This window comes from Erinaceus europaeus, chromosome 1, assembly GCF_950295315.1.
Source record: "Erinaceus europaeus chromosome 1, mEriEur2.1, whole genome shotgun sequence".
Lineage (NCBI taxonomy): Eukaryota > Metazoa > Chordata > Mammalia > Eulipotyphla > Erinaceidae > Erinaceus > Erinaceus europaeus.
In genome coordinates, this window is record NC_080162.1 from 98,206,969 (window position 1) to 98,229,468 (window position 22,500).

Consider the following 22,500-nt stretch of genomic DNA (forward strand, 5'->3'; position numbering starts at 1 on the left):
GAATATTCATTTTGATGACATTACTTCTTCTAATACATGAGTATGAGATATCTTTCCATTTATTTGTAACATTTTCTATTTCTTTGAATAGTGACTCAGAGTTTCCTATATATACGTCTTTCACCTTTTGGTTAGGTTTGTTCCTAGATAGTTTACTGATTTTGTTGCTATAGGGAATGGGAATCATTTCTGGATATTTTATTCTTCTGACCTAGTGTTTGCATAAAGGAGTACCACTGATTTTTGTATGTTAATGATGTAGCCTGATACCTTACTATATTGCCTAATAATTTCCAGGAGCTTTCTACTGGATTCTTTCAGTCTTTCTGTGTATACTATCCTATGATCAGCAAATAGTGAAAGTTTGACTTTTTCCTGTCCAGTATATATCCCTTTAATTCCTTTCTCTTGCCTGATTACTATGGTGAGAACTTCCAGTATTATGTTGAAGAGTAATGATGACAATGGGCAGCCCTGTCTAGTAACTGATCTGAGTAGGAATGCTTTCAGCTTCTCCCCATTGAATATAATATTGGCTATAGGTTTGCTATATATGGACTCCACTATCTCAAGTAATTTTCCATCTAATCCTATTTTTGTAGTATTTTGATAATGAAAAGATGTTGGGTTTTGAAAGTTTTATTTGCATCTATTGATATGATCATATGGTTTGGTTTTTCTTTTTTTTTTTGACATGGTGAATCACATTGATTGATTTACGTATATTGAACTGGCCTTGCATCCCTGGAATAAATCCTACTTGGTCCTCCTGATGAAAAATATTTTTTAAAGTACTGCTGTATATGGTTGGCTAGGATTTTGTTCAGTGTTTTAGCATCTATGTTCATGAGATATATTGTTCTCTAGTTTTCCTTCTTTTGTTATGTCCCTATCTGCTCTTGGTATCAGGGTGATGTTGGCTTCATAGAAGGCAGAAGCTCCATTCCTTGTCTTCAATCTTTTGGAAGCATTTTAAAAGTAGAGGTAACTTTTTCTGGAAGGTTTTTTTTTTTTTTTTACCTTTTTTAATTTTTTTGGGTTTTTTTTTTCTCTTTTGTTTCCTTTGTTGTTTATCATTGTTATTGTTGTTATTGCTGTCGTTGTTGTTGGATAGGACAGAGAGAAATGGAGAGAAGAGGGGAAGACAGAGAGGGGGAGGAGTGAGAGTCAGACACTTGCAGACTTGCTTCACTGCCTGTAAAGTGACTCCCCTGCAGGTGGAGAGCCTGGGGCTCAAACCAAAATCCTTAAGCTGGTCCTTTCCCTTTGTGCCATGTGTGCTTAACCTGCAGCGCCACCACCTGGCTCCCTCTGGAAGGTTTGTAGAATTCATCTGTAAAGCCATCTATCTGGTTCAGGACATTTATTGTTGTGAAGGTTCTTGTTAACTGTTTCAATTTCTTTTTCTGTGGTTGGTCTATTTATGTTTTGTAGTTCCTCCTGATTCAATTTTGGCAGGTTATATATTTCTAAGAATTCTTCCATTCCATCCAGCTTGGTGGCATGTAATTTTTCTTATAAGCTCCAGTAAGGCAGATTCAGATGGCTCCCCACTGAGTTCAAACATAAGGTTCAGCTTCTTAAGGGAACCAAGGTAATAGTGATGCTGGTAAGCAAACCATCTCGGAAGGTCAGGGTGGTTAATACAGGAGACCATGGAGAAGTCTATTTCATGAAATTTGTCTGAAGGACACCTTCCCCACTCCCTGTGTGTGAGCAGGTTATGTGGAGAACCATGACCTCCATTTGTCCTGTCCAATATTCTGCAGACTGGAAGTCAGATTTTGCCCTTTCTCAGACTTACACCCTTTACACACATTGGCATCAGGTCTGAACTGGCCTTTATATGCATACCACTGAGAACCAAGGACCCAGTTAAGAGGCACTTAATTTAATTGCTCCTTTAGGGTCCACTTAGGATAATAGCTATGAACATCTCTCCCAAGTGTCTCCCATACACAGAGACAAACTTTACTGAGAATTACTCACAAATTCAATGTAAAAATCAATTTAAATAGGGGAAGAAAGCCTTACCCATGTATAAACTACTCTTTCCCTGAATTGCTTGCTGTTTCCCTGTCACTATGTTTCCCACCTCAATTGTAGGTGACAGAAAATAGGTCTATTTGCCCCAAAAGGTAAATTATTATTATTATTATTTTAAAAATTTTTTTATTTAAGAAAGGATTAACGAACAAAACCATAAGGTGGGAGGGGTACAACTCCACACAATTCCCACCACCCAATCTCCTTAACCTACCCCCTCCCATGATAGCTTTCCCATTCTCTAACCCTCTGGGAGCATGGACCCAGGGTCATTGTGGGTTGCAGAAGGTAGAAGGTCTGCCTTCTGTAATTGCTTCCCCGCTGAACATGGGCGTTGACTGGTCGGTCCATACCCCCAGTCTGCCTCTCTCTTTCCCTAGTAAGGTGTGTCTCTGGGGAAGCTGAGCTCCAGGACACATTGGTGGGGTCTTCAATCCAGGGAAGCCTGGCCAGCATCCTGGTGGCATCTGGAACCTGGTGATTGAAAAGAGAGTTAACATACGAAGCCAAACAATTTGTTGAGCAATCATGGATCCCAAGCTTGGAATAGTGGAGAGGAAGTGTTAGGGAGGTACTCACTGCAAACTCTAGTGTACTTCTGCTTTCGGGTATATATTTTGCAGTAGTTTATGGATACGTGTGAACATAAGCTCTCTCTCACAGAAACTGGTGTATATCTAGGTTATGGGACTTTGTTAGAAGGTGAACCACCTGAGATGAAATTAGAGTGTACTATAAAAGGAAAGGTCTCACCCGAGTAATGAAGCTGAAGGGCTGTCATTCCACATGTGAAGTCTCTGGACACAGTCTGAGGTGAAGCATGTTGAGGTGGCAATCGTTGCGTTGGTTAGGTTGTGATCGGCAGATGCAATGTTATTTGGTATGGATTGGGAGAGGCATACGGGAAAGTGGGCCCTATCCAAGGGTTCCAGGACTGGGGGAAGTAGGGGCTCTATAGTGGAGATGTGAGGTTCCTGCTGTCTTAGGGTTCAAAAAGACAATCGATAGTTAATGTTATCATCACATTATTTGGTAATTGGGTTAACTTTGAAAAGTTCTTTTGTTATGGTTTGCTGTACAGTATCCAGTATCTTGTATATAGCTGTGCTATTGGATGCTTCTAATCTACTTGGTCTAGGCTTTTGAGAGAGTCCGCATATCAAATACACAGCCTATATATTAAAAAGACTCAGTTTGTGTTTTGAGAAACTTTGAGATGTACAACTGATTTTCCCCCTCTCATATTAATTAACTACTGATTTATATGTCTACATTTTGCTAGGAGTGTACATAAACACCATTCTCACCACCAAAAGACTGTGACCTATCCCTCCCACCCACTCCCACCCCCCACTGGCCCAGGAAGCTGCATGTCTACCCCTCACCACAGGGTTTTTACTTTGGTGCCCTACTTACAATTTGATCAGGTCCTGCTTTTAGTTTCCCTTTCAGATCTTCTTACTCAACTTCTGTTGATGAGTGGGATCCCATACTCATCTTTATCTTTCTGACTTAGTTCACTTAACATAATTGCTTCTAGCTCTGTCCAAGATGGGTCAGAGAAGGTGGGTTCATTGTTCTTGATAGCTGCATAGTATTCCATTGTGTATATATACCACAGCTTTCTCAGCCACTCATCTGTTGTTGGGCATCTGGGTTGCTTCCAGGTTTTAGCTATTATGAATTGTGCTGCTATGAACATAGGAGTACACACCTCTTTTTGGTTGGGTGTTATGGAGTCCTTGGGGTATAACCCCAGGAGAGGAATTACTGGATCATATGGAAGGTCCATGTCTAGCCTTCTGAGAGTTTTCCAGACTGCTCTCCACAGAGGCTGTACCAATTTACATTCCCACCAGCAATGTAAAAGGGTTCCTCTGTCCCCACATCCTCTCCAGCATTTGTTGCTGCTGTCCTTTTTGATGTGGTAAATTATTTTTATAAAGGTAATTAGGATTATTCTGAAGATGGCCCATGTTATTATGTCATCTAACAGATTAAGAAAATGTCTTACAATTTTAAGTCAGATTAATTTGAACCATTCATTGTAAAACATATTTGTGCTTTAACTGACCTTGAGTCAATAATGTTTGTGGCTCTTTCATTGTGTTTTGTTGTCATTTGATAGCAAATGGAATAGAGAGCAAATAAGCTGTCTGGAAGTTTAAGGTTTGCTTTCTATTTATCAGTCGTAATAAACGACCATGTAAATTCTTGTTTTCTTTAGCATGTTCTTTATTGGATGGGAGAAGAGTTATAGAGGAATGATAAAAGGCTTGAAAACTAACTTTAATATCTACTTCTTTATGTGAGGAGGCTAAGTCACCTGAGACTTTGTGCCTTAACAATAAATAAACTAGGCAGGACTTTGTCATCTTGTAAGTATTTTTCAGAGGATGTCTGTATAGAATGCATGCTAGAATTCTTTGACTTTTTCTTTTCAGCTCTTGAGGTAAGGCATCAATAGGAAAATTCACCTTCTTATATAATAGAGGAACATTAGATTTAAACTAAAGTGTCTGAAAATCTTTGACTGCTGTATAAATAATAATAACAAATCAACTTTTTCACTATTAATTAAATGACTTAGGGAAGAAATAATAATGCATTTGTGAAATTATGATCAGTGAATTGGACATCAGATAAAATTTTAATAAAATTATTTTCTATAGAGAATTCAACCCATCTTTATGGAAACCCAATGAAATAAACTTGTGGTTTCAGAGATTTTTGATAACACTTTGTACTGTTTCTCAAATATGACTAAACCATACTAGATCTTTCTCCCAATTTTCTTTAAAACCTGAGTGCTAAAAGAGTTGGTAAGTATGAGAAGTTCAAAATGCTCAAAAATGCCCTATCACTTTGCATGTAGGAAGTCATGTTGTCTCAGCGTAATATGTGTTTGTTTGTCAGTTACACCTCAAATCCTATTCTTTTTCCTCGTATCTTTGGTAAAGTTCTGGTGATATTGTTGAATTAAATCCATGTTCCAAAAATCTCAGGAGACAATGTCTTTGTTTTTTTCCAGAGGATGAAATGGCTGGCAACAGTTCAATAGAGATTTCATGGTCATTCTCATAGGAAGTCTTGGCTTTTTGATCTCCTATAGAACAATTGGATGAGAAGACTGTCTGTGTGCTGTGGAAATTAGAATAGGAAGGTAATTTATTATATGAGGGCTAATGTGTTACCTTAAAGTAAATAAGTTTGCTGACACTTCTTTGTGCTCAGTACCTATTCAAAACTTCTATTATATTGCAGATTATTTACTGTTTGTCCTTACTCTGGAGCTAACTGAAGAGATAAGATTTAAGATTTTCTTCATAATAGTTTCTCTTAGTGCTCAGTTAGTGGTTGGTGATAGACTTGCAGACTATTGCTTAGTGTCTGGCTATAGGTATCTCACTTCTTATGTTAAAATCCTAGAAAATTAATAGTGGAAAGTGTGGAAGTCTTTATTTTTTTTAATAAAAATTTTTTTATTAATTTTATTTTTGAGAGAGATGGAGAGAGAGAGAGAGAGAGAGAGAGAGAGAGAGAGAGAGAGAACACCAGAGCACTGCTCAGCTCAGACTTATGGTGCTGCGGGGGATTGAACCTGGGACTTAGGAGCCTCAGACATGAGTGTCTGTTTGCATAACCATTATGCTGTCTCCCCCGCCCAGGAAGTCTTTATTTTTAATACTTTTTACTTTTAATTTTTATAGGAGAGAGTGAGAGAGATAGAAAGCCCAAAGCACTGCTCAGCAGTATGCTAGAACAGTGTGGAGGAATCAAACAGAGTCTCAGGCAGTTAAGTTGTATTTTCTGCCCGTAGAATTATCTCCTTAGGTTAAGTGCAGCAACTTGCATGGAGACATAATATGGCAGGCCCAACTCTGTACTTTTTCAGTCGGTCTCCACTTTTGAGCCTCATAGTGGTCTCTTCAGTTAAACAAGAATTACCCACAAGACTATGGTGAGAACCAAATAAAGTGACAGAGCAGCAGATGGACTCAGTATCCTCAGCTAAAATTGCAAAACTCAAAGTCACTATATTTGTTTTAAAAAAATTGTACTCTGATGAACTGGATGCTCATGTCTTTTCCCTGTGGTAATTTTATGTGTTTGCCTTGATTAATAAAACTTATTGACAGCTATTTAATATTGTTTGTTTCATGCCAAATATGAATGAAATACGGTAGTAGCTTTTCTTAGGACACCTCTTATTTTTCTCAATAGCCCTGAAATCACATGAAACTGTGGGTAGAAATTCATCTGACAGTGCTAGAAATCCCTCTCAACCTGAGGACCATGAGTAACTAGACACTGGTAACAGAGTTTATTCTGCAGGGCTTTTCAAACCACCCAGAATACTGGGTGCTCTTATTCAGCTGCTTCCTCTGTCTCTACACTATGGCCTTGACAGGTAACATCCTCATTATTTTAGCCATCACCTTTAATCCTGGGCTCCACACACCCATGTACTTTTTTCTCTTCAACTTGGCTACTATGGACCTTAGCTGCACCTCATCCATCATGCCCAAAGCCCTGGAGGGTCTGTTGTCAGAGGTGAACACCATCTCCTTTGGGGGCTGCATGGCCCAGCTCTATTTTCTCACATGGTCTGCATCTTCTGAGCTGCTCCTCCTCACAGTCATGGCATATGACCGCTATGCAGCTATTTGCCACCCGCTGCATTATAGCACCATGATGAGCAAGTCATTTTGCAGCATGTTGGCCACAGGTGTGTGGGTGCTCTGTGTTATCAACACATCCATTAACACGGGGCTGATGCTGCGCTTGAATTTCTGTGGCCCCAATGTCATCACTCATTTCTTTTGTGAGGCTCCTCCCCTGTTACTTCTCTCCTGTAGCTCCACCTATGTGAACAGCATCATGATTGTCCTGGCTGATGCCTTTTATGGCATCTTGAACTTCCTGATGACCATCGTTTCCTATGGTTTCATCATCTCCAGCATCCTAAAGATGAGAACCACAGAAGGGAAGAAGAAAGCCTTTTCCACATGCTCTTCCCACCTCATTGTGGTGTGCATGTATTACACTGCTGTATTCTTTTTTTTATTATTATTTTTATTTTTAAAATTTTTTTATTTAAGAAAGGATTAATGAACAGAAACATAAGGTAGGTTCTAGCAGGGGAGCACAGCTGCTCATATAAAAGGAAAGGAAAGGAAAGGAAAGAAAAATGCAACCAACAGAGGGAGTTACACAGAGAACCAGGGAAGGAACTAACAGATTAATAGAATATATATATATATATACTCATAGTTGGGGAGGGTGTTAGTTTGATAAAGTTTAATCTGATTGTTTCAGTGGTCAGACCCAACAGCCTGTCAGCTTTCTTGTTATTATTGTCTGTGCCTCAGTTGAGTCGTGTGTCCCAACGCTGCCCCACCCCACATTCTGACAAAAGGTTCAGCCTTGAACTCTTGCTTGATGAGTTTGACTCCACAGGATGGGAGGGGACACTTTTTCTCAGGTTACTCCTGTTTCCCAAATAAACCACCTCTGGCCAGTCAGTGGATTTTGAGGGATGCAATGGGAGAATCACTGCTCAGCTCTCCTTTGTCCTTTTCAGCACCCTTTAGCCAATTCATAAATTTCCACCATGGTTTCTCTTTGTCCCCTCCACTATACTTTCCTACTGGTCTGGAAATGCTGCTTCCATTTAGAATTGCCAGTATTTGAAGAAACACTTTTGAGAAGAGTCAGCCAAGGTGCTATCTTCATGCAGCTATCTTGACTTTGACCTCAAATGTCTCCTGTTGAAGACCCAGTCACTGAGATATTGAACCAATTTAAGTGCTGGACTGAAAATGACAGAACACTGTGGATTGTTCCTCCTTTAAATATCCCATTTCTTTTACAATGCTACTGGTACTATAGAAATCACTCTGTCACATTAAAAACAAAACAAAACAAAAACCTCTGAATATTCTTCACTTTCCTTTTGAATTACATATTGATTTATCTATCACAAATGTATATGGAATATCAATATTTGTTACAAACAACAGATTCAAAAGATATATTTGCTGGATTGAAAGTGACAACACAATATGGATTTTTTCTGGATATTAAATAACCTATTTCTTTTGCAGTGTTATTGGGATTATAGTAATTACTCTGTCACATTTAAAACTCTTCTGATTCTTTACTTTTCTTTTCTTTTAAATGACATATTAATTTATCTGTCACAAATATATATTAAGTATCAATATTCTTTACAACTGACACATTCAAACAATACATATTTTGGTGTCGGAGGGAAGATAATTTATCTATTTTGATCATGATTCAGCTATCAGGGAGGTTTATTTGTGTCATCATGAAAGTGTTGTCCCTGCTGAGTCTCTGTTTGCTTATCTTTGAAGTGGAGATAGTTAGAGTGACAAATATTTCACAAAAGTTATTGCTCTTATATTTCATTTCTAAAAATACTCTGTTATTTATCATGAACGAAGTAATGAAAATCATTTTAATTACGTTAAGACAATATATTAGAATAAGACCAGCTGTAATGTTAATTAATCTAGTGAAATTCTCTTTGATGTAGAAATATCAAAGTCAGTGATGAAGCACATGATTTACATGCCTGAGGCCCATGAAGCTCATGTTCATTTCCTGGTACCACCACAAACCTGAGCAAAATAGAGATCTGGTCTTTGTCTTTCCCTCAGGAAAATAAACCTTTATACATATCATGTAAAGTAACTTCCTGATCACTGAAGAAGATATTGCTCTTTCCATGTGGCAGTACTTTGCTGTTGCTCTTGGGCTCTTAAATTCAACTTTTTAAAAAATTTCTTTATTGGGGAATTAATGTTTTATATTCAACAGTAAATACAATAGATTGTACATGCATAACATTTCCCAGTTTTCCATATAACAATACAACCTCCACTAGGTCCTCAGTCATCCTTCTTGGATCTGTATTCTCCCCACCCACCTACTCTAGAGTCTTTTACTTTGGTGCAATATGCCAACAGCACTTCAGGTTCTACTTTGTTTTCTCTTCTGATCTTGTTTGTCAACTTCTGCCTGAGAGTGAGATCATCCCATGTTCATCCTTCTGTTTCTGACTTATTTCACTTAACATGAATTTTTCAAGGTCCATCCAAGATCGACTGAAAATGGTGAAGTCACCGATTTTCATAGCTGAGTAGTATTCCATTGTATATATATACCACAACTTGCTCAGCCACTCATCTGTTGTTGGACACCTGGGTTGCTTCCAGGTTTTGGCTATTACAAATTGTGCTGCCAAGAACATATATGTACACAGATCTTTTTGGATGGGTGTGTTGGGTTCCTTAGGATATATCCTCAGGAGAGGAATTGCAGGATCATAGGGTAGGTCCATTTCTAGCCTTCTGAGAGTTCTCCAGACTGTTCTCCACAGAGGTTGGACCAATTGACATTTCCACCAGCAGTGCAGGAGGGTACCTTTGATCCCACACCCTTTCCAGCATTTGCTGTTGTTACCTTTTCTGATGTATGACATTTTCACAGGAGTGAAGTGGTATCTCACTGTTGTCTTTATTTGCATTTCTTTGGCAATCAGAGACTTGGAGCATTTTTTTTATGTGTTTCTCAGCCTTTTGGATCTCTTCTCTGGTGAATATTCTGTCCATGTCCTCCCCCCATTTTTGGATGGGGTTATTTGTTGTCTTGTTGTTTAGATTTGCAGGTTCTTTATATATTCTGGTTATTAGCCTCTTGTCTGATGTATGGCATGTAAAGATCTTCTCCCATTCTGTGAGGGCTCTCTTGGTTTGCGTAGTAGTTTCTTTAGCTGTGCAGAAGCTTTTTTAATTTTATGTAGTCCCATAGGTTTATGCTTGTCTTAGTCTTCTTTGTAATTGGATTAGTTTCATTGAAGATGTCTTTAAAATTGATGCAGAAAAGAGTTCTGTCAATATTTTCCTCTAAGTATCTGATAGTTTGTGGTCTAACATCCAAGTCCTTGATCCACTTGGAGTTTACTTCTATATTTGGTGAAATATAGTGGTTCATTTTCATTCTTCTTCATGTTTCAACCCATTTTTTCCAACATCATTTGTTGAAGAGACTCTGCTTTCCCCATTTAATAGTCTGGGCACCTTTGTCAAAGATTAGATATCTATAGGTGTGGGGGCTTACTTCTGGGCTCTCAGTTCTATGACACTGCTCAGTATGTCTATTCATGTTCCAGTATCAAGCAGTTTTGATGACAATGGCCCTATAATACAATTTGAGATCTGGGAGTGTGATGCCTCCAGTTCTGTTCTTCTCAAGATTGTTTTGTCAATTTTAGGTCTTGTTTCATTCCAGATAAACATTTGTAGCATTTGTTCTATTCTCCTAAAAAATGTGGTTGGGATCTTGATGGGGAGAGCATTAAATTGGTAGATGGCTCTGGGTAGTATATTCATTTTGATGATGTTAATTCTTCCAACCCATGAACATGGAATATCTTTCCACTTCTTTGTGCCTTTTTCAATTTCCTTGATTAGTGACTCATAACTTTCAGTATACAAGTCTTTCACTTCTTTGGTTAGGTTTACTCCTACATATTTTATTGTTTTTGTTGCTATAGTAAAAGGAATTGATTTCTGGATTTCATCTTCTTCTAACTTAGTGTTTGCATAGAGGAATGCCACTGACTTTTGCATGTTAATTTTGTAGTCGGACACCTTACTGTATTGCCTGATGATTTCTAAAAACTTCTTGCTGGATTCCTTAGGTTTTTCTATGTATACTATCATGTCATCTGCAAATAGCGAGAGTTTGACTTCTTCTCTTCCCATCTGTATTCCTTTAATTCCTTGCTCCTGCCTGATTGCTATGGCAAGAACTTTTAACACTGTGTTGAATAGTAATGGTGATAGTGGGCATCCCTGTCTAGTACCTGATTTGAGTAGAAATGCTTCCAGTTTTTCACCATTGAGTAATATGTTGGCTATAGGTTTGCTATATATAGACTCCGCTATTTTCAGGAATTTTCTATCTATTCCCATTTTTTTTGTAGTGTTTTGATCATAAAGGGATGTTATATTTTGTCAAAGGCTTTTGCTGCATCTGTTGATATGACCATGTGGTTTTTGGTCTTGCTTTTGTTGATGTGGTGGATCATGTGGATTGTTTTACATATATTAAACCAACCTTGCATGCCTGGGATAAACCCCACTTGGTCATGATGAACAATCTTTTTGATATACTGCTGTATCCGGTTGGCTAAAATTTCATTCAATATTATTAAATTCAACTTTTGTATAAATGTTTGTTCATCTTGATGATACCCTCCTTATGAAACTCAGTAATTATATTCTTATATTAGAAAAAATGATTTAACATTGTTTGTAATTTTATAAAATTATGCAGGAATATTTTCAAACTTACCTAAGTGTATAAAACTCACGATACCTCCACCAAAGTTATGGCTCTAGTGTACCAAAGTTAACCCCTTACTTCTCCATCCACTGTGCATTTTTGTTGTCCCCAATAAACCACTCTGTTCTTCAAACTGGAAGTTAACATTTGACTTTGCTCAGATTTGCATCCTTTACACACATTTACATCAGAGGTGTGAACTGACCTTTGTATGTATACCCCTGAGAATCAAGGACCTAGTTAAGAGGCACTATTTTTTTTTTATTATTATATTATTTTATTATTATTTATTTATAAAAAGGAAATCCTGACACAACCATAGGATAAGAGGGGTACAACCCCACACAGTTCCACCACCAGAACTCCCTATCTCATTCCCTCCCTTGATAGCTTTCTTATTATTTAATCCTCTGGGATTGTGGACCCAAGGTCACTGTGGGATGCAGAAGGTGGAAGGTCTGGCTTTTGTTTTGCTTCTTTGCTGAACATGGGTGTTGACAGGTCAATCCATACTCCCAGTCTGTCTCTCTCTTTCCCTAGTGGGGCAGGGTTCTGGGGAATCAGAGCTCCAGGACATATTGGTGGGGCTGTCTGTCCAGGGAAGTCTGGTTGGTATCATGCTAGCATCTGGAACCTGGTGGCTGAAAAGAGAGTTACCATATAAAGCCAAACAAGTTGTTGACTAATCATGAACATAAAGGCTAGAATAGTGCAGATGAAGAGTTGGGGGGGGTGTCTCTGTTCTGTAGATAGCTGGTAGGCATATTTTAGTTATATTCTGAAGGGCCTTTGGCTATACTAGCTTTTTTTCCCTGAGCCTGAAATCTTATATGCAGGTGGATCCTAGTTATTGTCTGGGAAGATGATGTCATGGCTAGAAAAAGGACCAGAAAGCTGGATCTGGGAAGAGAGTATCTCCCAAATATGGAAAATGTGTATAAATATTGTTGACTGTAAACCCCATTGATTTGACGTGATCTGGGGCCCCTATTCAGCTTAGGAGCCTATGTGACCTCTGCATCCCTGTAGATTTGAGCTCACATTCTGTGGTCATGAGTAGGACCATTCCAAGATACTCCAATATCAGGACCTATCTTCTTCAGGTGTAGCATAGTGTATGTTGTCCATCCTCCCTTCGGAGGATGGAACATTCTCTATCATTGTTGATCCAAGTTGAGGGCAAGGTCCTATGGGGGCTCACAAAGTGGTCTGTTTTGTTGTTCCTGATAGAGATGACTGGTAATTAAGTAGAGAGAGGGATTTATTTGAGGTCTAGGCCCATCATGCCTCTTTGGGAATCTCAAGACTCCCCAAATAGGGCCCCAGCTGATGGGGTGGCCTGATAGTGACTTGCTGGGCTAGTGTTGCAGGCGGGAGAGAGAGCAGGAATTTGTGGTTGTGCAGTAATACAATTCTTTATTCATGCGGGATCTCCATAGTTGGGTGTCAGCACAGCAGGTTAAGCCACATGACGCCGAACCGCAATGGCCACCTCCCACTCTGCACACCAGCCCTTCTCCAGGTCGGGACATGAGAGAGAACAGAGCAAAACCAGGAGCAGAAGTGGGCTTTATAGGGTAAAACTTGAAGTTGCAAGTTGGGAACGGAGATGGCTTGGAAAAGGGGTGGAGAAAAGAAAGAGCTAGAGGGTAGAAAGCTTCCGTAGCAATGTTTGCTAGGGTTTTAACTGGTGAGATTAATGTACCCTGTAGGCAGGGTGGGTCTCAAGGTAGAAAGTAGATAGATCAGGCAAAACAATGATTATGTAAATAGTCCATAGTATCAGCAATGGAGGATGGAACAGAGCAGGGGGGGGGGGCTGGCTTAAGGCCCCAAAATTTCCCTTTTCTTTTTATTTAATGGCTGTAGTATCAAGAATACAGGGTGCTTTTTGAGGCAGGGAGTCTGATAGGGCGAGGCACACCTTTGGGGTTACTACTGCCCCTCCTTGCTTAACCTCTTGGTAGAGAGAGAGACTAGCAGGATAGATGCACCCCTCAGGTTCAAGCCCTGCCAAGCTCAACCACATCCTCACAATTTTCCGGCATCTTCCTCTTTCTAATGGCCATATTTAAATGGATGAATGTTTGTAAAAGACTCCATTTCTTTCAGAGGAATAGCAGTGTAGGGGTGAACAGAAACCTATATCATGCAGGTGTTTTAGAAGGAACTGGAATAAGACAGGGAGTGATAAAAAGAGTAGCAAGGGATAGCATGAGACTGAAAAGAGGCCTGGTAGGCGGAGAGAGGCTGCCTGATGGTCAGAGAGGGTGGGGCCTGATGGTAAAGGGGCATCTCCTGCCGGCAAACGGCAAGGCCTAATGGAGAGGGGGTGTTTCCTGCCTCTGAGGGGCAGGGCCTGATGGCAAGGGGGTGTTTGGCCTGCCAGGCAAAGGGGCTTGTGGCCTGCCAGGTGAAGGGGCTTGTGGCCTGTCTGGCAAAGGGTCTATTCGGCATTGTAGAGTCCCAAGACAGCTGGCTGCAAAGTCCACGGACTGCTGCAGTCAGTCCTTGAGAAGCCCAGCAGTGCAAAGGGAGTGTCCAAGAGGTGTACCAGCAAGTCCAATAAAAGAGTCAGTCCAATGCCAATGACCAGGGGAAGAAATGCAGCACATCTATCTCAATGGGGGAGGACAGCCACTGGAAGTTTGCTTTTCTGTAGAGAGTGAGCTGTAACCGCCAAAAGGTGACAGGTAAAGCAGAAACAGGAAGGGCAGACAGTGATGGGCGAGAGAAAGGCAGTAAGAAAGTTCTGTCCTTTGGAGTCTGTGAATCAGGTTCTCCAGATCATGCCAGGCCACATCACTGGTTTCAGGAGGGGCATTGTAGTCATGCCATCTTGTGGGCAATGTCAGAGGACAGGTGTCCAAATAGATCTCTGGGGATTCCTGTGAAAGAAACACCTACAAATCTGCTTCCCATGGTTAGAAGGGCATCTGGTTTGAATTTTTATAGATATTAAAAGAGGTTTAATGTAGTTAGTGCCTTAGCCTACTGAATATTGGGGGGATGTATCCCCTTTTTTCTTTTTTTAATTGGGCCTAGGTGTTTGGTGGGCCTTCTCAACAACCATTTGTCTGTGGGGGTTGTAAGAGATGTCTGTAGTATGGTTGATGTTATAAAGGGGAAAAGTCTTTAAATTGTTGGCTGACAAAGGCAGGCCTATAGTGGCAAAATGAGATACATCAGTTAAGTGTAGAAAATATGTGAATGTTGTTGTTAATTTACATAAGTTGTATATGGAGGGACTTCTTATATAGTTTAATATCTTACCATACGAACAGATGCTTCTTCATGTGAAGGCCTGGCATAGCTGTAATCATTTACTTGTGAAGAAAAAAACTTATAACAAGTTAGACATTGAATATAATTGATAACTGGATGATTAGAATTGGTTTAATTATCTTTATAATTTTGTTTAAAGGTCATCCTATGTGACCTCGTGTAGCAGTCTCTGTACAGCAGGATCTTCAGACCAAATTTAGTTAAAATATATTGATTTTAACTAATTTTTACCTTAGACTTTAAACAAACTCAGGTTACTTAGAGAGTTAACACATGTCAGTGACAATTTTTCTTAGAACATTTATAATGCCAGATTTGTTGTGGATTAATTTCCACAAGATTAGTTCACAGGGCATTTTGGAGGGCCCTCCAAAAGTGTCCTGTATAGGAATTTGTATTTTAATTTGGAGATGATAAATTGTCACGTTAAATATTTAGACTTTTACCTTAAATACTCAGTTACTTTAGCAAATTAATTTTACCTTTATAAGAATCGTGTTGAAAACTCCTTCATTTAATTTTGCCTGGTAAGAATGTAGCTCCAAAGTTACAATTTTAACCTTAAAGTTAATGTTTACCAAACCTCAAACACACACATAAACATGTAGTCTTTAACACACAAGAGAAGAAAAACTTTTGTTATGAAGACATATCATTTCAAACACGAATTTAGATCTGTATGGTCTTAGTTGAACCATCTTTACAGTTTTCAAGACTAAGCATTTCACATTTATTCCAAGACTTAAAAAAAATCAAGAGGAAAAAAAAATTTTTTTTAGGATTGTTTCTGAACGTCTCCAGAAATCACGGCGGATGATGAATGACATAGTGGGGGTTGTATTGTTAAATGGGAATCTGGGGAATGTTATGCATGTACAAACTATTGTATTTACTGTTGAATGTAAAACATTAATTCCCCAATAAAGAAATAAATTATTAAAAAAAAAAGAAATCACGGCTGTGTCCAGCATTTTTATATAAAGTCAATTAAGTTTCAGAGTACTCTGAGCAAAATGGGTCGTACAAAAAATTCAGTCATTCAAATCACTCTCTTACAAAACACAACTGAAAGCAGAGGGGGCAGACAGCAAGCTTGAGATATTCAGAGAGAGCGAGGGAAGAGAAGCAGTAGGGAGGTTTTGTTTTTTGGGCTCTGTGAACCAGATTTTTTAGATCTTGCTATGTTGCATTATGAGTCCCGGAGGACATCCTACTTCAAAAAGGGCGTCAAAATCCCAGTTAGGCTGGTTCTCACTGTTCCTATGGGATTGCTGCAGGCACCCATTCCCAAAAATGGTTTCCAATTGAAGGAATAATGGACTCAGGAGGGTGGAACAAACCGTGCATCTCCAGTCTTGGGGAGTACCAAGGTTCTGGAGAAGGCTCTGCAAGTTAGTCACCCTTCTCCACAGGAGATACGGGAGGGGGCTTGCACATCTCCCAAGTGCTATGATCACAGTCAAGAGGAACCAAGGTGTGGCCTAGAGCAAAATGTCCCCATGACAGAGAAACTGTCTAGTGAAAAAGGAGTAGAGGGTTTTAGAATCCTCTTGATAAGGAGGATGGTTGTCCATGACAGAGGGGTCTCAGAAAAATAAGAAGAGGGAGAAAAAGAACCACAGTGCCTTCATTAAACATGAGGCTGCAAAGATCCAAGTGGCCATATATTTATCTGCGGGCTGGGGCACCTTCGTATGTCTGTAGAAGTCAGGGGGTAGGTCCCATGTTGGTGCACCAAAATGCCAGGCTAGCATCATGGGAGAGAGACCAGGAACTCGTGGTGTTGTGGTAATACAATTCTTTATTCATGAGTTGGGAACGGAGATGGCTGGGAAAGAGGGTGGAGAAAAGAAAGAGTGGGAAGGTAGAAAGCTTCCATAGCAACAGTTGCTAGGGTTTTAACTGGCAGGATTAATGTACCCTGCAGGCAGGGTGGGTTTCAAGGTAGAAAGAAGATAGATCAAAGGAATGGGTGGGGAATCTTTCAGGCAAAACAATGATTGTTTAAATAGGCCATAGTGTCAGCAATGGAGCTGCAGGGGGGGGGTAGAAGGGGGCTGGCTTAATGTCTAATAGTGACTAAAGAGTCATCATTAAAGTATGCTAGTCAGACCATAGGCTGAGTCTTTGATATGGTAACTCTCTTAAAAGCTTAGACCAGGGAGAACAGAAGCAACTGATGGCACAGCTATATACAAATAATATCAAAGACATAAATTATGGTGATGCTGTGTATGATACAGCAAATCCCAACAAAGGGATTTTTTCAAAGTCAACCCAATTGCCAAATAATATGATTATAGCAATACTATCTATTGCCTTCTTAAACCCTAAGACAGCAGAAACCTCCCGCTTCCTCTATAGAGCCTATATTTCCCTAGTCCTGGAACCTCTAGAGTGAGGCTCACTTTTCTGGCTCACTTCTCTCAAGAGGCACTTAATTTAATTTCTCCTATAGGGTAATAACTGTGAACATCTCTCCCAAGTGTCTCCCATTGAGAGAGACAAACTTTTCCAAGGATGAGTCACATAGTCATGACACAATCAGTTTAAACAGGGGAAGAAAGCCTTCACCCTGTATAAACTGCTCTTGTCTTGGATTGCTTGCTGCTTCCTTGTTACTATGTTTCCAAGCTCAGTTGTGGGTGACAGAAAACAGATGGCTATACATTAAAATCTATTTGCTCCACCAAGAAGTACTTGGAACTACTTTTATATTGGTAATTAAATAATTCTGAAAATGGCTCATTTAATTGATACTATAGATTAAGAATAGTCTGCTTATAACTCTTAAATCAGCTTAATTGGAATCATTCATTATAAAACAGGTTTGACTTTTAACTGACCTTGAGTGAATAATGTTTGTGGATCTTTCAGAGTGTTTTGTTGTTACTTGAGAACAAATGGAATAAAGAGCCAATAATCTGGCTCAAAGTTTAAGGTTTGCTTTCTATACATCAATCATAATAAATGGTCAAACCCATTCTTGTTTTCTTTTTTTTTCTATTTTTTAAAAGACATTTATTCAATGTTATGATCAAACTAAGCTGCATTTGGTGAGTTTTAGGAGAGTCCTCTCCTTCCTTCAGCCATCTTTTTGTTGGTGAAACAGACTGGAGGTGGTGTCTCAACTTGTAAACTGCCGGACTATTACCAGCCACTTAATTTCTCCCTAGGCTCCTCTCTGTCCACGAGCCACATGTATTTGCACTCACCATTTATTTGGTGGGTTCCTGAAGTCTTTCTAGTCCTGTCTTGTTGCTGTCCCAGGTGGTCTCTTTTGGTATTCCTAGTTGACCCAGGAGAAGAGAGGAGAGAAACCACATTCTTGTTTTCTTTGGCATGTTCTTTATTGGATGTGGAAGGTTAAATTGTGTAGCTAGTATTTTAAGGAGGAATCACAAAAGCCTTGAACTGGATCATAACTTTGTTTAATGCTCTATGTGAGGAGGCTAAGTCACCTGAGCCTTTGTGACTTGACAATAAATAGAAAAGTTAGGACTCTGTCATTTTCAAAGTATTTTTCAGAGTAAGTCTGTAAAGAGCACATGCCAGTTTTTTCTGACTTTTGCTTTTCAGCTTTTGAGGTAGGTATCATTAAGAATATTCACCTTCTTATTGAATAGAGGAACATTAAACTCTGGTGTCTTTGAAAATCTTAGAATGTCTTCATAAATAAAAATAACAAAAGTAGTCAACTTCTTCATTGCTAATTAAATGACCTCCATTTGTGAAATTATGATCAGTAAATTGGTCTTAAACTAAAACTTTAATAAAAAATTTCTTCTATAGAGAATTCAACCTGTTTTTATGGAAGTGCAATGAAATTAACTTTTTGATTTCATGGATTTCAACAACACTTTGTGCTGTTTCTCTAACATGATAAAATTATACAAGAACATTGCCCTGGTTTTCTCTAAAACTAGAATGCTAAAGCATTTGGTAGGTATGAAAAATTGAAATTGCTTAAACATCTATCACCTTATGTGTGGGAAACCATGTTCTTTTAGTGTAATGGGTGTTTAAATTTGTTAATTAAGTCTGGACTTGTTTTCTTTTCTCCTCATATATTTGGTTAAATTCTGGCAATATTGTTGAATTTCATTGTCACTCTGATAGGAAGTTTAGGGCATCTGACTTTTCAATTTCCCTATTGACCATTTGGGTGAGAAGACTATGCTCTGGAAATTTTCATACGAAGGTAATTTTTTATATGAGGGATAATTTATTTGTTCTCTTAATGTGAATGAGGTTATTGACACTTCTTTGTGCTCAGCACCTATTCAAAACTTCCATTATATTACAGTTTATTTTCTTCTGTGCTCACTCTGGAGCAAATCAAAGAGAAAAATGGGTTTTAAGTTTCTCTTCATAATATGTTTCCTTGGTGCTCTAGTAATGGTTGGTGATAGACTCATACACAATTTCTCAGTGTCTGGTTATAGGTATCTCTCTCTCCATATGTTTCACTTAGCATTTGAGTCTTTTTTTTCCACTGTGGAAGGGACTATATAAGTGAATACAGGCAACATTAAGTGGTTAAAATCATAGAAAATTTATTAGTGGAAAGTGTTGGAGATGTTAGACAAGATGGGATAAGCAGAGTCATATGTGTAGACAAAGGAAAGTTTTAATGTAGTAAGCAAGGGAGAGCTTGAACTGCCAGGCTTTAGTAGCCAGAGGATCTTAGGAGCTCTGGTCAGGGAAGTGAGTGAGGTCAACCAGGGAGAGACTAGTAGCCCTAGGGAAGTGAGAAAGTCCAGACAAGAAGAAATTTAGGAACCAGGCTGGGACATGCTGGAGGGCCTTATATAGGGTTTGGGCTCAGTGATATTTTAGTAGTTTAGGGAAGCCTGGTAGTCTTAGATTTATTAATGTATTCAGGGATATTTCTGGCTGTTCTCAGATGTGTCCCATGCAGGCAGGAACAGAATAAGTTTTTCCTGTATGGATGAGGGGTCTACTTGTTCCTAGCAGTTCCCTTCCATCTGTTTCAAGGAGACAGGTTCTTTCTGAGAGAGTAGGGGTCAGACCTCAGCGTATTTCTTTCAGAAAGTGTGGAAATGTTTTTTAATACAAAATTATTTTTATGTGAGAAAACGAGAAATATAAAAAGACCAGAGCACTGCTCAGCAGTATTGTAAGACAGTGTTTAGGAATCAAATTCAAAGTCTCAAGCAGGCAAGTTCCGTGTTCAACTCATTGAAATATCTCCGTGGACCAAGTGCAGAAACTTGCATGGAGACATAAGATAGCAGGCCCAGTTCTGTTCCTTTTTAGTCAGTCTCCACTTTTGAACCTCTTAGTGGTCTCTTCAGTTAACCAAGAGTTACCCAAAAGACTGTAGGGTAATAGGTACCAAATAGATAATAGGACCAAATAAATATATACAGCAGCAATTGTCTCAATATCCTCAAATTAACTGCAAAGTCAAAGCTACTATTTTTGTTTCAAACAAAATTGTACTTTGATGAAATGGATGTTCATATCTTTTACCTATTGTCATTCCAATGGCTTGCTTTGATTAATATGACTTGACAGCTATACAATGATACAATATTGCTTATATTATACCAAATAGGAATGAAATATAGTAGCAGCTTTTCTTAGAACATTTCTTATTTTTCTTCCTAGCACTGAAATCACATGAAGCTGTGGGTGGAAATTCATCTGACAGCACTAGAAATCCCTCTCAACCTGAGGACCATGAGTAACCAGACTCTGGTAACAGAGTTTAATCTGCAGGGCTTTTCGGAACACCCAGAATTCCAGGTGCTCTTATTTAGCTGCTTACTCTTCATCTACTTTGTGGCTTTGGCAGGTAACATCCTCATTATTTTAGCCATCACCTTCAGCCCTGGGCTCCACACCCCCATGTACTTCTTCCTCTTCAACTTGGCTATTTTGGACATTATCTGTACCTCATCCATCATGCCCAAAGCCCTGGAGGGTATGATGTTAGAGAGAAACAACATCTCCTTTGGAGAGTGCATGGCCCAGCTGTATTTTCTCACATGGGCTACTTCTTTTGACCTGCTCCTCCTCACAGTCATGGCTTATGACCGATATGCTGCTATTTGCTACCCACTGCATTATAACACCATAATGACCAAGTCATTTTGCATCATGTTGGTCACTGTTGTATGGGTGCTCTCTATTTTCAATGGATCAATTCACACAGGGCTGATGCTGCGCTTGAATTTCTGTGGCCCCAATGTCATCACTCATTTCTTTTGTGAGGCCCCTCCCCTGTTACTTCTCTCCTGTAGCTCTACCTATGTGAACAGCGTCATGATTGCACTGGCTGATGCATTTTATTGCATATTGAACTTCCTGTTGACTATCCTGTCCTATGTTTTCATCATCTCCAGCATCCTAAAGATGAGAACCACAGAAGGGAAGAAGAAAGCCTTTTCCACATGCTCTTCCCACCTCATTGTGGTGTGCATGTATTACACTGCTGTATTCTATGCCTACATAAGTCCTGTCTCCAGCTACAATGCAGAGAAGAGCAAGTTGGCAGGTGTGCTGTACACCATGTTGAGCCCCACTCTCAACCCCCTCATCTACACTTTAAGAAACAAGGCAGTCATAGTAGGTGTCAGGAAGATTTTACCCCTCTTGAGTAAGTAATTTTGGTTTTTGAGTGCTCTTTCAGAGACTGCAAATTTAGTAAGAGCTGACATTTCTGTAAGTATGTAGGAGCAGGTATCTGTACTGGAAGGTTGTTAGACTTGTCTTCTCCATCCCAATAGAACATATACATGGAAGAGCTTGGAGTTCTGTTCCCCTGAAGATAGTTGGTGTGAAAGCTTTGGTTGTACATGTCTTCAAGAGTAGGATTATGCGTCTCACTGCAAAGTTAGGTCAATACCAAGTTGTGAGGGAAATAAAGCACTCTGGCAAAATTTTTTTCCTTTAGATATGCAACTGTATGAGATTTTTTTTCTTTTTCCCATATTATTTTGGATGTACAATGTTTAGACTGCAAGTATTTATCATTCCTAGTATTTAAGTGTGCCAGATAAGAGTTAATGTGCCCTACACCATTTAGAGATTAAAATATTTTAAGATGACCACTGACTCCCAATAATCCTCCATTCCTACTATCATACCTCAAGTATTTGTTTGGGGTCAGTTAGACTTCATAAAATTAGTTCCTGATTCTAAAAACTGGTTTCTGCTTTCCTTTTCTTATAAACTAGTTATATTATAATTGTGACTTTGTTTTTATACCTGTATAGAACTCTGTGGACTGCTTACATATTATTCATACAGTTTGATGAGTAGGGGCAAATGTAATTATGGCTTTGGTTAGAGTACAGTTAATTCCAACAGTAAAATGTGATGCATAGGCTGTGCTTTTATAAACATGTACAAGACTTATTGCTCCTTCTTTACTTTCAAATCATAAGGATCTGCCCTAACTCATTGATCTAGCATTGTGATGTCTAATTTGATTCTTCTTAAAAGTATGCAGCACCTTAAGCAGCAATGAAATCTCTCATAGTTTCAGAATAGAATGTCACCAGTCCTCAACTTGTAATTACAACAGATCTGGAGCTTGTGCTCTGTGCTATTGAAAAAACTGGACTGAAAAGCAATTTCTCTAACATGATTAATTAAAGGAAACTGAACCAAGTTAAAAATATTTATCTGAATCTTTTCCGTCAAATAAAAGATATTGCTTATCATTATAGTCAGAATCAGAGCAGATAAAACTAAGGATATTCATGTGGGAAGAAGCTCATGTTAAGTGAGATAAGTCAGAAAGAAAAGGATGAATATAAG

The 22,500-nt window shown here is 39.0% G+C and overlaps 1 protein-coding gene and 1 pseudogene across 1 annotated transcript; both read left to right on the top strand.

Annotated features, from left to right (window-relative positions):
* The first annotated feature begins 6,282 nt into the window (after window positions 1–6,282).
* On the top strand, window positions 6,283–7,101 carry LOC103116580 (olfactory receptor 13A1-like; annotated as a pseudogene).
* A 13,254-nt stretch (window positions 7,102–20,355) lies between these two features.
* LOC103116593 (olfactory receptor 13A1-like) lies at window positions 20,356–21,342 on the top strand. Its single transcript, XM_007526510.2, has one exon. The coding sequence runs from the start codon at window positions 20,356–20,358 to the stop codon at window positions 21,340–21,342; it is 987 nt and encodes a 328-aa protein (XP_007526572.2).
* Window positions 21,343–22,500: the final 1,158 nt, after the last annotated feature.